Source organism: Odocoileus virginianus, chromosome 17 (assembly GCF_023699985.2).
Source record: "Odocoileus virginianus isolate 20LAN1187 ecotype Illinois chromosome 17, Ovbor_1.2, whole genome shotgun sequence".
Taxonomy (NCBI): Eukaryota; Metazoa; Chordata; class Mammalia; order Artiodactyla; family Cervidae; genus Odocoileus; species Odocoileus virginianus.
This window is the reverse complement of record NC_069690.1, coordinates 53745230-53760898: the sequence shown is the minus strand read 5'-3', so window position 1 is coordinate 53760898 and position 15669 is coordinate 53745230. Positions and strand designations below refer to the sequence as shown.

At 46.0% G+C, this 15669-nt stretch overlaps 2 protein-coding genes across 5 annotated transcripts in view; one reads left to right on the top strand and one right to left on the bottom strand.

The window, feature by feature from the left end:
- CD300LD (CD300 molecule like family member d) overlaps positions 1-11194 on the bottom strand; it is a 121609-nt gene extending 110415 nt beyond the window's left edge. The window contains exons 1-2 of one of the 4 annotated variants that reach the window (XM_070480010.1): positions 11101-11194; positions 9858-10022 (exon numbers count right to left, since the gene is read on the bottom strand). In XM_070480010.1, coding sequence (XP_070336111.1) covers positions 9858-9900 — 43 coding nt within the window. In that variant the 5' untranslated portion in view covers positions 9901-10022; positions 11101-11194. The remainder of the gene's footprint in view (positions 1-9857; positions 10023-11100) is intronic. The other 3 variants (XM_070480013.1, XM_070480014.1, XM_070480011.1) reach the window with 3 other exon arrangements.
- RAB37 (RAB37, member RAS oncogene family) overlaps positions 1-15669 on the top strand; it is a 65536-nt gene that overhangs the window by 27491 nt on the left and 22376 nt on the right. The gene's annotated exons all lie outside the window — the stretch shown is intronic.

Genomic DNA, 15669 nt, shown 5'->3' with positions numbered 1-15669 from the left:
CAAGGAACTGATCAAGACAGACTTTTTGTCCTTCAAAATTCTAGCCAAAGTCACCAGGAAAATCCCATGAAATCAGAACTGCAGATCTCAACGGAACAAAAACATTGACACAGAGCAAGTATCCTTCCTATAATTAACCCCTCTCCCCCTGTCTGTAGCCAGTAAGTCTTTCCACTCCAGCAACATCCGTTTGCAGTCATCCCAGTGTTATTCTGGTCTGATGGGGAGGAAAGAGCAAAGAACCTATTTGCACAGAAGAGGACTCTGTGCTGACGACCTCAGGAGATCCAGGGGAAACATCCCCATCTCCCAGCTCTGGAGAAACTGTTCCTAATGGTTCTAATTGTGTCCACTGGTTCTGTAGTAAACCAGCCTGGTAGGAACGTGAAAAAGTAAAAGTGAAGTCGTTCAGTCCTATCCAACTCTTTGTGACCCTATGGACTGTAGCCTACCAAGATCCTCCATCCATGGGATTTTCCAGGCAAAAATACTGAAGTGGGTTACCATTTCCGTCTCCAGGGGGATCTTCCCGACTCACCTTTGAAATTGACCAAAAGAGTAATGCCAATCCGTTTCCTGGTGCTCTGGAATTTTTATTACCCAGATCCCATTTGTTCCCACTGATTGCTTTGGTTGCTTTGTCAAAAAGCAGATATGTGAGTTCTTTATGGATGTTCCATTCTGTTCCATTGCTCTATCCTTATGAAGTTCCAATATTCTGGCTCCTTGACACGAAGAGTCCCCTCATTAGAAAAGACTCTGATGTGGGGAAGGTTTGAAGGCAAATAGAGAAGGTGGCAGCACAGGATGGATAGAGAGCATCACCGACTCAATGTACATGAATTTGAGCGAATTCCAGGAGATGGTGGAGGACCAAGGAGCCTGGTGTCCTGCAGGCCATGGGGTCACAAAGAGTTGGACGTGACTTAGCCACTGAACAGCAATAACAATTCAAATCCACACTGTCTTAAGTACTACAGCCCTGCAGGAAGGCAAGTATTATAGAGAAAAGCAGCAGCATTTTCTGATACATATGATTTTCTTGCTCTTTCTTTCATTTCCTCATCTTTGAAAGATTGGAGATACAGAGAAATGTTTCTTTACTGTAAGGAAACAACACTTCAAGCATCTTGAAGAATGGCAGCTGTCACTAGTACTTGATGTCAGAACCTGGAAAGTGGTGAGGACCTCGGCAGTCTGGAGAGCAGATGCCCCTGAATGGGGGTGGGGGTGGGCGCTGGGAGGTGGCGGGGGACACTTATCCCATTGTCCTCATGCAAGAAGCAGGCAGTGGGGTTTCAGACCTTTACACTTTTAAGGAGTAGCTCAAAATCTGGGTGAAATCTCTCTTTGAAACACCAACTTAAATAGAAACAATAGCAATCTAGCCCGGGCCTCCCAGACCCACCTGCCGGCAGACCAACTGTGTTCTGCTTAGGGATATTTTAGAGCGCTAAATGCATGTATTAGAAAAGTAAAAAGGACTTTAATATGTCAAACATTTATTTCAAAAGTTAAAACAAAATAACAGAAGGAGGAGTAGGAAGAAAGAAAATAATGAAGGTAATAAAAATTAATGAAGTAGAGAGGCTTCCCTGGTGGCTCAGTGGTAAAGAATCTGCCGGCCAATGCAGGGGACCCAGGTTCGATCCCTGACCACATGCCACGTGGTCAACACACATTCAATTTTCTAAAAACTCTCAGCAAATTAAGAGTAGAACTTCCTTTATCTGATGAAGATTACCAAGTAAAAGCCTCAGCAAATACCACAATGATTGTGAGATATCAGTGTAGACTTTATAATTATCAACCTGGACATTGATTCTGTATCCACTTTTCTGTACGTGTTATCCATCTGTACATGTTATTTTCTGAAATTCTGACCAACGTAGTGAGACACAGAAAAATATAAAATATATCATTATTGGGGGGAAATAATAACATTTAGGGAAAATATTTAAATCGTCAATTTAAAAGGATTTTCATTTTTAATGGAATTCAGTAGAGTGGCTAAAAACACAATAAATATATTAAAAATCAGTGGCTTTCCTGTAAACCACTAACAAGTAATTGGAAAACAAAATGGAAAAGTGCTCATTTACAATAGCAATAAAAGTGTACTAAATATCAAGGAATAGCTTGAATAGAAACAATCAGGATTTATAGGAAAAAATCATACACAAACACTTTGAAATTTTCTTGACTGACATAAAGTTTTATGCATAAAAGAGCTATAATTCGGAATGAAAATGCTATATATTGCAAAAATTTTCTTCCCAAATACATTTAAAGATTTAACTCAAAAACCCCCAGAACATTTTTAGAACATATACATTTTTTTTCAGATAACCTCTGTCTACAAATAGATGTAGTATATATGTGTGTATATACATGTCTATGCATGCATGTGTAATAAATATTATATGTAATATATGCTAGAGGTTATCTGAATAAATGAAGGGACAAGAATTTTTAACATCTGAAAGTTGAGCAATGAGTAAGGACTTGCCTGCCAGATATTAAAATGGTACCAGGCCTAATAAAGAAGCCATCTTGGTAATCTAACAAGACTAGGTAAGCACCTCAATCGAACACAGTCAATAGCCTAAAAACAGACCTAGTCTATTTAAGAATTTTATATATACCATAGAAAACTGTGGCAGAAAGTGAAGAGAAACTAAAGAATCTCTTGATGAGGGTGAAAGAGGAAAGTGAAAAAGCTGGCTTAAAACTCAACATTCAAAAAACTAAGATCATGACATCCGGTCCCATAATTTCATGGCAAGTAGATGGGGAAACAGTGAAATCAGTGGCAGACCTTATTTTCTTGGGCTCCAAAATCACTGTGGACAGTGACTGCAGCCACAAAGTTAAAATATGCTTGCTCCTTGGAAGAAAAGCTTTGACAGTGTATTAAAAGGCAGAGAAATCACTTTGCTGACAAAAGTCCAGATAGTCAAAGCTATGGCTTTTCCAGTAGTCAGGTACAGATGTGAGAGTTGGACCTTTAAGAAGGCTGAGTGCCAAATAATTGATGCTTTTGAATTTTGGTGCTGGAGAAGACGCTTGAGAATCCCTTGGACAGCAAGAAGACCAAACCAGTCAATCCTAAAGGAAATCAGTCCTGAATATTCATTGGAAGGACTGATGTTGAGGCTTTGATACTTGGACCACCTGATGCAAAGAGCTGACTCATTGGAAAAGATCCTGAAGCTGGGAAAGATTGAGGGCAGGAGGAGAGGGGGACGGTAGAGGATGAGATGGTTGGATAGCATCATCGACTCAATGGACATGAGTTTGAGCAAACTCCAGGAGATAGTGAAGGATCGGGAAGCCTCGACATGCTGCAGTCCATGGGGTCACAAAGAGTCGGACATGACTTAGCAACTAAACAGCAGCAGTATAGAAAAGTAAAACGGTAAGCAGGGAAGGGAAGGGTTGGGACAGAACCCTCTCCTGTCACTTCTCGTGTACTCCATCAGGTAAACATAGAGAGATTAAGGAGGTCAGCATAAAACAGGAGAGCATTTCTAAAACTGGAAGAAAATACAAGTGAATATTTATAAAATCTCTAGATGATGGGGAGCAGGTTCGAAACTTGAAATTAACAAACGAGCGGAAACAGAGTCAGTAGGGAATCTGACTACATGCAAAGATAGCACTTGGACGCACCAATTAAAAAAGACTAAAAAGACAAAGAACAGACTGAGGGACATATTTAGAACAAATAACATAGAAAAGGGTTAATAGTGTTTCTCTTTTTTTTAAGATTTTTTTTTATGTGGACCATTTTTAAAGGCTTTATTGAATTTGTTACAGTATTGCTTCTGTTTTATGTTTTGACTTTTTGACCACGGGGCATGCTCCCCGACCAGGGATCGAACCTGTACTCGCTGCCTTGGAAGTCCGAGTCTTAACCACTGGATCACCAAGGAGGAGATACTATTCCCAATAGTGTCTCTCTTGATTAAGAATGTATAGAAGAAAAACATTTAAGACTCCATTTGGAAAACTGATGAGAGATAAGAGGCAAGTCACAAAGAAGAAATTCAGTGGCTAATAAAATTCAAATATTCAATTTGAACAATGTAGCAAACAAGAAACGTGGAAGACAGCACCACTTTTCGCATATCAAATCAACCAAGTGTTGATGACGCGCATTTCGCTGACCGAGGCCAGGTGGTCCAGGCACTAGGAGAAGATGCTGGAAGGAGGATAACTGGTCCAAACACACAGAAAGCCATGAGGCAGTTTCATGTGTCAAACACAGGCATGCCCTTTGCTCCAGTAATGACACTTCTAGGATTTAGTCCTCAGGAAACCATCAGAGAGGCACACAAAAAGGGTGTGCACAAAGATTCATTACGTAGTTAGCAAAAATAAAGGAAACAAGACCCACTTCCATCAACTAGGGAAATAAGTACATAATGAAGTAATGCAAACAGTGATAATGAGGCTTAGAAATGTTTTTAATTATGCATAAAATTCTCATAGGAAGTGAAAATGAGGGTTTTTTAAAACCATAGACAGTATAATATCAACTAACTTTCAAAAATGCTTAAAAAAGATAAAAAATAAGCTAGAATGTAAACAACTGGTTGCCTTGAGCATTAAGAAAGACATCAGGTTTTTTATTTTTCCTAATTCTTCATTTTTTTTCCATACTTCACTTTTTTTTTTTCCTGTATTTTCCCAAGTATCAATAATGAGCACTTATTACTTTCAAAATCATAGGAAAAACAAAAATGTCTGGACAGGGCTGATTAATAGCGTGGTAGGCAGAGTAACAGCCCCTAAAGATGTCCTAACCCCCAAGACCTGTGAACACAATCAGCCTTACATGGCGAAAAGGGTCTGTGCAGGTGTGACTGAATTAAGGAAAGTCCTTATCAGAGGGAGGCAGGAGAGTCAGGGTCAGAGAAGGGGAAAGGACTGGAGCAGGCGCTGCGGGCATGCGGGGCCACATCGCACGGAGACCGGGCAGCCTCGGGAAGTTAGAAGAGTCAAGGGGTTGAATTCTCCCCCTAGAGCCACCAGGAGAAATGTTGTCCTGCTGACTCGTTTCAGACTTCTGATCTCTAGACTGTGATATTATAAATTTGTGTCCTTCTAAGCCCCCAAGTTTGTGGTCATTTGTCCCAGAGCCCTAGGATTCTAACATAGACAGCCACCTCATCTTTAGTTGCCACGACTCCAATGGCTTAAAGAGCATTTAATTTTGGGCTTCCTTGGTAGGGCAGTGGTAAAGAACCCGCCTGCCAATGCAGGAGACGTGGGTTCAATCCCTGGGTCAGGAAGATCCTCTGGAGTAGGAAATGGCAACCTGCTCCAGTATCCTAGCCCTGGAGAAGTCCATGGACAGAGGAGCCTGGTGGGCTACAGTCCGTGGGGGTCCCAGAGAGTCAGACACGATTGAGGGACTGAGCAGGCCCGCACTGACCCTTGAACCATCTATCCACTCCTTTCTCGGACCCCTCTTCGGGGTGCCCACTCCTCATCAACCTTGGCAGAGCTCTGGCTCTGCTTTGGGGAACCGTCCTGCCCCCAGAGGCAGCCCGGAGCTCCAAGAAGCAGCATCTTCATGGGGCATGGCTCCTCACAGCCTGGATGATGGAGAGTAATCCTAGATCAGGTGGAAACCAAGCCGCAGCGGCAAGGTGACTGACTCAGTGTCAGTAAGCGACGGGCGGGACTGGAGCCTGCCTCCAGCTCAACAGGGGACATCAGCTAGTCTCCACTCTGGGTCAACACATGTGGGGTCTTGTCCACTCCGCCACCACCTACGGTGAGGCTCAAGTGCGACAAGGCAGCTAATTTGTCTCTGAAAAAAGAATTTTGTTGTTGCTTAGTCGCTAAGCCATGTCCAACTCTTTTGCAACCCCATGGACTGTAGCCCACTTAGCTCCTCGGCCCACGGGATTCTCCAGGCAAGAATACTGGAGTGGGTTGCCATTGCCTTCTCCAGGAGATCTTCCCGACCCAGGGATCCAACCCGCGTCTCCTGCATTGGCAGGCGGATTCTTTACCACTGAGCCACAAAAGAGAGTCATTAAAAGTCTTGCTTCTCACAGAAAATGAATTGCTATAAAGCCCAGTGGAAAGTTTCTGGGTTGTTTTCTGTGTACTTTTGCAACAGTGAGCTCTCGAGAAGAAGGAAGCAGTGCTGGTTAAATGTGTTGCTTGTGATCGGAAGCTCTATGGTCGAGGCTGGTCACAGGTTGACACCGAGGTTCACACTGGCGACTAGGTTCTTATCAGCACACAGCTGTGCCTGTTCTACTTCAGACAAACATTCCTGCTCTGTCTTAATCCCTCCCAAACCGTATACACACGCACATGCACTACTCTCACATCTGCTCGCCATCAAGTTCCCCTGTTCCAGATGTCAGGGGGAAGAGCAAAACCCTCTATGTGCCTTCCCCACCTTGCTTTTCAATTTGTCCCCTAACTTCTCACCCCAGATCTACCTCCTCCGTTTCCACACTGAAACTCAAGGCTGAGCATCCACAAGCCATCTCCAGCCACCCACGAGCCACACGTCTCTCTCCTCCTCTAAGACCTTTTCCCCTAACAGATAGAAGCAACCTCCTCACCAACAGCTCAGTGGGTCAAGAATCAGCCTGTAATGCGGGAGACAGAGGACGTGGGTTCAATCCCTGGGTCAGGAAGATCCCTTGGAGGAAAAAATGGCAACCCGCTCCAGTATTCTCGCCTGGATGATTCCCTGGACAGAGGAGCCTGGTGGGCTACAGTCCGTGGAGTCTCAAAGAGCACACAGCACAGAACCTCCCAATCAGCCCCAGAAGGAGTGCGTGGGGCCTGTAACAAAGGCCTTCTGTTCCTCAGCCGTACCAAGGTCAAGCTCATTTCCGTGTGCGAGCCTCGCTGTCCCCTGTGCCTGAGAAACCTCCTGGATCTGAAGTACCTGCTCCTTCTTGTCCTCCAGGTCTCAGCACAGGTGGCTCCCCCGCAGAAAGCTCCTTCTAAGCCCACCCCATCAAAGGCACCCCGCCGCCCCCTGAGTCAGGGCATGGTGCTTAGCTTTGCTCGCAGCATGCATCGCTGCTTATAAATATCTTTTTCATTTCTACGCCTGATGGACTGAATGATCAAAGCAGACCATGGAAAACAGTCATAGGTCACAAAGGACTGTCCGGTTGCCATGCCTTCCAGAGCCTCAGACCCAAAGGCGACCACAGGAAGTTTCCTCAGGAGACCATAACTGCTCCTAACTCTTCTCTCTGCTCTTTGATTATTTTCTTATTGAGATATAACACCCACATCATGCAATTCACCCTTTTAAGTTGTACAGTTCAGCAGTTTTGTGAGATACTCACGAAGCAGTACAAACATCACCACCAATTCCAGAACATAGCCATCACCCTAAGAGAGACCCCGTATGAAGGGGTCCCTCCCCCGACCCGCTCCCCAGCCCCTGGAGACCACTAGTCTACTATCTCTATGAAGTTACATATTTCTAGACATTTCATATGCATGGAATAATACAACATACACCCTGTTGTGTTTGGATTCTTTACCAAGCTTAATGTTCTCCAGATTCATCCAGATTGTAGCACGTGTCAGTATCTCATTAATTTTTATGACTAGTATACCATGGTATGGGTACACCAAGTTTTAATTTATCCATCCATCAGTTGACAAGCATTTAGACTGTTTCTGCTATTTAGCTCCTATAACGATGTTGCCATGAACATTTGCATACACATTTTTTACATGGACATATGTCTTCCATTCTCTTGGATATATACCTAGGAGTGGAATTGCTGGCTCATGTGGTAACCACATGTTTAATATTCTCAAGAATGTCAAGCTGTTTTCTAAAGGGGCTGTACAATTTTACAGTCCCATGAGCAATGTCCTCTCCAGGTAATGTTAACAGCCTCAATTGTTTGATTATACGCAAGTTGAAGGACAAAGATTCGGTGGGTGGGATGGGATGGGTATTACAGCAATTGTACTGTTCCCTGTCCATTAGATGCATTCACTCATTCAACTAATGCTCACTATTTGTCTCAACTGCACCAGTTGTTGCAGAACAGCACAAAAATCCTGGTCCTCCTGAAGTTTATATTCTATCAAAGTGCTGGGAGGGAGAGGATAAACCGTGGAGAAAAGTAATGCAAGGGAATTGCTTTTTTCTTCTTCTTCTTTTTGGCCACACCACGTGGTATGTGGAATTTCCCCAACCAGGAGTCAAACACAAGCCCCCTGCAGTGGAAGTGCAAAATCTTAACCACTGGACCATCAGGGAAGTCCAGAGAATGGCTGTTTTCATTAGGGTCATCAATGATGGCTTCAGTGAGAAGCAAAGACGGGAAGGAGGTGAGGACAGGAGGCTTGGCTCTCTGAAGAAGAGCACAGAGCAGATTGAACATCAAGGGCCTCAGGCCTGTGGCAGGAGTGTGCCTGGCATGTTCAAAGAACATCTGAGAGGCTGGGATGGCTGGAGTGGGTTGAGCCAGGGGAAGCAGAGTGGAAGATGAGACCGGGAGGTGGTGTGGAGGGAGACCCGGATGGTACCATCCGGTAGCCTCTGTAAGGACTTTGGATTTGTACTCTAGGATGGAGGTCATTGGACGGTTTTGACCAGAGAAGAGAAAGGATCTGGCTTACATTTCAAAAGATCACTATGAGATATGAGAGAAGTGATGGATGCCCCTGGGGTTCTGCCTGAGCACCTGAAAAGACGGAGTTGCCAAACCCAAAGATGGGAGAGAAAGGAATTTGACGGAGGAGATGTGGTCAGGCCACATCTGAAATGTCAACATCTGGGACTTCTCTGGCGGTCCAGTGGTTGAGGTTCTGTGGGGACCCAGGTTCCTTCCCTGGTCCAGGAACTGAGACCCCACAGCTCATGGCGTGGACAAAAAAAAAAAAAAATGAAATGAAATGTCAACATCTGAGTGAAGATGTCGAATGGAGAGCTGGATAGAAGATTCTTGAGTTCAGAGAGATGTCCAGGCTAGGGATACAAAAATGAGAGTCATCTCAGAGAGGAGGTGAGATCAACAAGAGGCTGACTCTAGAGAGAGAAGGTGCTCAGACACTGAGCTCTGTCAAAGCCAAGAAAATCCCCTTGACTTTTAATCAAAATGATACCCATGGGATTTCCCTGGCAGTCCAGTGGTTAAGACTTGCACTTCTAACAAGTCTTAACCATGGGTTCGATCCTTGGTTGGGTGACTAAGATCCCTCATCCCACGTGGCATGGCCAAAAAAACAAAAAGGTCTCCATCAACTTCAAGTTGACTTCAACCCTCTGTCTCTGCTCATATCCTAGCCCCCCTTTCCTCCTCATCCTACCAAGCTTACCTTCTCTCAACCTTTCCATTCTATTTCCTTCTTCCCCGAAAGCCTAGAACCAGCTCTTCCACTCCATCAGGCAAATCCCCTCCTTCCCTTCCTTCCAGGTCCCCTTCACCCTCACCTCTTCTCCAGAGCCTTCCCGTGCTCATAACACTTTCTGGAAGGTGGGAGCAGGGGTGCATACTCCCCATCTCTCCTGAGCAACCAGGGCACCTCAGCTTCTCCCCCACCAGTGTCGGCCCCCAGTCCGTCCGTTCTGAAGGATCAGCCCCCGGGGTCAGGAGTGATGCCTGGTGCTGGCTTCATTGTGAAGACCACGCTCTACCTTTCTGCGTTGGCCGTGTGGACCCTGAAACCTTGAGCGCAGGGCTGAGTGGATGAAACCCACAGGCTCATGGCTGGGAGGAACTACCCAGAAACAGAGCTGGCGCCTCAGCAGGAGGCCTTGCTGAGCCCCCTCTTTCCTCTGCCCACCACTTCCTCCTGCCCCATCAACTTTCCGTGGGCAAACAGACCCGGGCCCTGCTCACCTGAAAGCTGGAGGAAGAGGCAGAACAGCAGCAGCAGGTGCATTTTGTCTTCGCACGGCTTCGGGCGCAGCGTGTCAAGGAGAACCAGCGGCAGCCTCCTGCGCTTCCAGCCCTTCTGCTTTCGCTTACTCTCACTCTTGCACTTCCTCCTTCGGCCCTTTCCCACTGGCGAACACGATGAAAAGCGGAAGGAGGTGGGATGGGTGAAATTTCAAGGCCATGCAAGAAGCGATCGTGAATGCGCTTTTGAGAAATACCTCCCTGGCCGGAGCCGCGACGGGTTCTCTAAAAGGAGAACTCTGCTCCTTCTCAGCCTTGAAGGTTGCAGACCCGCTGGGTCTGAGCAGCTTTTCCTCAGTCCTTCTCCCCTGGTGGGAAGATTGGGCTGGGGGAGCCTGGTACCACGGCAGAAGTTGTGGAGAGCCAAGACTGATGGACACAATGGCCTACATGCGGGATTTCAGGCATAGCTGAATGCTCAGGAGCCCGGAAGCTCAGGAATTCTACTTATTCACAGGGGGGCTTGGGCCAAAGTCACGGGAGAGATTCTAGATTCCAAGATAGACCAGAGATGGGAAGGAGAGGGTGAGGAAGTGTCAGGACCCAGACGACTGGGACTTCCCTGGTGGTGCAGTGGTTAAGACTCCAAGGTTCCGGTACAGGAGACCAGGGTTCAATCTCTGGTTGGGAAACTAAGATCCTACACGGCTCATGGGGCAGCCAAAAAAAAAAAATTTAATAAGTAAATTAATTCATTAAAACAGACTACCTACTAAAAGAAAAGGGCTCAAAGAGTAGGAATATGTGATCAGGGAACTCCTGGTCCAGTGGACAAGAGGGGCCTCTGTCCTGAGAACATACCAGAAACTCTTATCACTGTGCCCAGCTTACAAGGCAAGCATCCGTGAATATCGATTCTAGTCTGAATCCTCCAGAAACTTGTCAGTATACCTTCCTGAAGAAACCAGCTCATTGTTCATGGCTATTCACCCCAGCACCTCACCCCCTCGACACACACTTTGTAATAACTACCTCATGCAGTGGAAATAAAAGATGCACCCCCCCAGTTTCCCCCGTCTGACCCCCTTTCTGACAAATCTGTGTTGTCAGAGTTGTCATCCTTCCCTCCCCTTCCCCTATCAGAATCCCAGCAAGACCTGGGATGAAGCCCAGAAATTAGGAAAGGATCAGACCTTCCTCGGATTTTGTTCCTGGAGCCAGTTTTACGGTGTATCACACGTACCTGGTGATGTCTCAGGAGCGAGTGAGTCCCAAGGAGAGATCTGAGCCCCTCATGTCCTTATCAGGAGTGACTAGGTGTCGGGAGGGTTATTTGCAGAGGAAAATGCAGCAGCTGATAAACAAGGGTTTTCCAGGATGTGGCCAGAATTGGCTTCTCACATTACATCCTTCCAGGCAGTCAAGTCAGGTCAGTGATACAGAGTGAAAACTTGGTCAGCCTCCGTCCCTACCCTACTGCTCAGCAGAGTCAGCCTCAGCCCGTGACCGTGAATAGCTATCCTGAGAGACATCTGGCCTCAGCAAACGGAGACATCATTTGGCTTCCAGGGGAAATGACCGATGAGTTAAGTAAGATGGGGCACCTTGGAAAGCAAGGGGCACATGCTTTGAGGGGTGTGGGGTGATCTTTCCTTTCTCGGGCACAGTCAGTAAGAAGTGAACAGTCTCTGAGCTGCTCCAAATTTCAGCCTGTGTCCTGACCCTCTGATCCTGGGCCTTCCTGGGTCAAGAACAGAGATTCTGCTTGGAATCAACAAAAGAGAATTCTCTGGGGACATCCCTGGTGATCCAGAGGTTAAGACATCTTCCACACTTGCAGGGAAGGTACCAATTTTTTTGTATCTTGATTGGGGTGGTGATTACATTGGTATATACATTTGTTAAAACTCTTTCACTTATACCCTACAATGTGTGGCTTTTATTGTACATAAATTATACCTCAGTAAAGTTTATTAAAAAGAAAGAAAGAAAGACTTCACCTTCCAATGCAGCTGGTACAGGTTTAATCGCTGTTCAAGGAGCTAACACCCCACATACTTCATGGCCATAAAACAGAAACAAAGTTATAACAAACTCAATAAAGACTTTAAAAGTGGTCCATGTCAAGAAAAGAGAGAATTCTCTGAAAGTCTCTAAGTGCCGGTGAGTCTGTTCCTCTACACAAATGCCTCTGGGGACTAGGAGAGTGTCAGGCTATTCTGGGAGCCCTGTGTCTTCCATGACCCATTTGAGGCTCTCCTCCTGGCTTGGCCATTGACATCTGCACGAGTCCATCACCTCGCTGGGCTCCCACATCTCCATGTGTGAAGGAAGGGTTTGGACGGGTCCTCTGCGGTGCCCCTGCTCTGAAGCACCTGTGTTTGTGAATGTGTCACGTGTGCACGTATGCATGGGCACACGTGTGGTGTGTTCATGTTTGTACCTGGGCCCACGCGTGGGAGCTGTGTTACCTGTGTGCATTGTCCTGGGTGTGCTAGTGCTAGGCGTGCACAGGCGCTGTTGTTCAGTTGCTGCGTTCGACTCTTCGCAACCCCACGGACTGTAGGCTCCTCTGTCCTCCACGATCTCCCAGAGTTTGCTCAAATTCATGTCCACGCGTGCAGTGTGTGTGTAGTGTGTGTGTGTGTGGATGCAATCGTCAGGTTGTCCTGATGACTAAGAACAGAAACTTGCTCAACTACCTCTCTAGATCACATTGGCTTACAAACTACAGTCTTTTTCTGGACTCAGTCTTTTCAGGATCTTTACCAGGTGGCACGAGTGGCAAAGAAGCCACCTGCAATGTAGGAGACCTCAGAGATACGGGTTCGATCCCTGGGTCAGGAAGATCCCCTGGAGACGGGCACGGCAACCCACTGCAGTGTTCTTGCCTGGAGAATCCTACGGACAGAGGAGCCTGGCGGGCTGCAGCCCATGGGTCGCAGACAGTCGGACACGACTGAAGCGACAGCACGCAGGCAGGGGGAGGAGCCCCTGTATCGAAAGGGCCAGTTTCATTGGGTCTCTCCCACTCTGGAATAGGTCCACGGGATGGCAGTTGCCAGGCCCACCGGAAAATTACAAAACCGAAGCCTAAACCAAAGTGGACCTGAAGGAACTAAGCCTCTCAGTGGAGGAGCAAATGCAAACGGTGCTTAGCCAGACATCATGGGACCAGAGCAGACAGCTGCCCAGAATCCAGGCGCCAGCCCTGGGCTGAACGGGTCTCCCTCTGAGCTCTGCCACCGGCATGACAATGGCTCCCTTCACTGGGGTTTCGAGCTTCTCACTTCCTTGTGAAAGTGAGGAAGAGGCCACGAATCTGATGGAACTTAAATGTCAGCACCGCTCACTTGCCCAGGCCCCTATATCAAATTCTGTATTCATATTTCAGGATTCTTTTTCCCTTTTTATTTATTTACTTGTCTGTGCTGGGTCTTAGTTGCTGCACCTGAGATGTTTAGTTACGGCAGGCATGGGGGATCTAGTTCCCTGACCTGGGATCGAGCCCTGGGCCCCTGGGTTGGGAGCGCAGATCCTTAGCCACTAGACCAGCAGGAAGTCCCAGGATCCTTTTAAAAAGGGCCTCCAACGTTGTACGAACTTCAGGCCTGGGATAAATGGTCCTACCCCGGGTCTCTACCGCTTGACCCCAGAGCTCTTCTCACAAAAGGAAGAGACTCCTCCCCTCTCTTTGAGTCTGGATCAAACTCGGGACTTACTTTGCCCAAGAAAATGCAGCAGAAGTGATGGTGTGCCATTTCCCAAGCCCAGCCCGCAGCGGCCTCCAGCATTTCCTCTGTTCTCGTGTTCCTCTACTTCCTCCTTGAGAATGCACCAGGCTGACACGCGGATCAAGAGCCACGCTGCTCTGGCCAACAGCCCGCTGACTCCCAGACACACCAGGGAGCCCAGCTGAGGCCAGAAAGACCACCCAGACTAAACCACTGACTCACAAACTTGCTACATACCCCTGAGCTTCGGACAGTTCATTGCAGCATGATTGTGGTAATCGAAAACTAAAAGACGACCCCACAAAATCCAGATCCACGCGGCGGCGGCCTCATTCTCCCCTCCGCGGCTTTAGGTGCCGGGTGGTTTCTGTTCACTCCAGTCCCCTCTGCCCTTTTGACTTTTCCTTGTAGCTCTTTACAGATAGCCTGTCCTGCCCCTGCTATCTCAACACCCCCGACCTCACCTCTCCCTCTAATGTGGTTCAGATCAGAATAGTCCTTGGACCACAAGTCATCCGTGGCTTGTGATTCAAAACTATAAGTTGCTCTAAGCTAAGAAGGCAATACATGTTCATTGCAAGAAAATAAATTGTGAAATACTGATAAGTTTGGGGAAAAAAAAAAAGGATTTAATTGCCTTCATCTCATCACCCTGAGAAAATCGCTTTTCACTTTCAGGTTTATACTTCACCTGTCTTTTATCTCTTCCTGCAGAAATGCAAAGTTATTCCAGAAATCAGGAGGAGACACTAAAGTATGAGTTCATATCACTCACTTCTCAACAGATTTCCATCACAAACAACACCATTTCCTTTGAGAAAAGATGTCCTATAAAACAAATATCATCAAGAAGTTTGGTTTTAGGGAATTCCCTTGCAGTCTAGTGGTTAGGACTTGGGCTTTCACTGCCAAAAGCCTGGGTTCAATTCCTGGTCGGGAAACTAAGATCCAGCAAGAATGGTTTTAAAGGTTTGGAGAACAGAACCAACTCATGTTTCTTTTTGGTAGAAATGCCTCCAGGGACTAAAACCAAAAACTCCTCTTGGTCACATTGGACTTGCAGACTACAGTCTTCTTCAGATTGCAAAAGTAATGTGTATTGATTGTTGAAGAATAATGAAATACAGAGGAACCCAAAGAGTGCTTGGTAAATCGGTTCTAATCCCACCCCAGAGACAACCATTGTTGAATATAAATAAGTATGTGTTTCTATTACCAATTTTGTGTTCTTTTCTTTAGAAAAGTGGTTTATCCCAGGTTAAGTAAAGGATCACTCCTGTATGACTTTACTTCATCAATTAGTTTATTACATTTATTAGGGATTTTTAATACAGAAAAATTCAAAAAGTAAACAAAGCCAATAATGCCCACTTTGAAATAATCCCAGTTAACATTTCTTTAAAATGTAATAGAAGCAGAGTTTTTTAAGTGTGGGAGAGATAAACTGAAAAAGAAAATTCTCCTTTCCAACCCCACCTCACCATGTCCAGAACCTCAAAGGTAACCATTGTCAGACTCCGTTGCTTCTTTTTAAAAAACCTTATGCAGGGACTTCCCTGGTGGTCCAGTAGTTAAGACTCCAAGCTTCCAATGCAGGAGGCACAGGTCCAATCCCTTGTTGGGGAATTAAAATCCCATATGTCACGTGGTGTGGCCAAAAAATTTTTAAAGTAGATTTTAAAGCTTATGCATAACTAGAATATGTATCTAAGTGAAGTACACATAAGTCATCATACAAGCAAACCTCTCTGCCCCTTCATCTTTTGCTTAATAATATAGTTTTTTCCAAACAGCACATACAGATTTTCCTCATTCTTTTATCATTCACAATATTGCATTTCATGTAAATTCTAGAGTTCATTTTACCAGTCCCAACTGCTGGATTATTTGCCCCTACAAACACTACAGTGAGCAGTCCTGTACATATATCCTGGTGCATTTTTGCAAGTAAAGCCCTAGAACTGTGGAGTGGAAAAAAAATTACATTTGTAACTTTGATCAGTTCAGTTCAGCTCAATCACTCAGTGACGTCTGACTCTTTGCAACCCCATCGACTGCAGCACGCCAGGCTTTCCTGT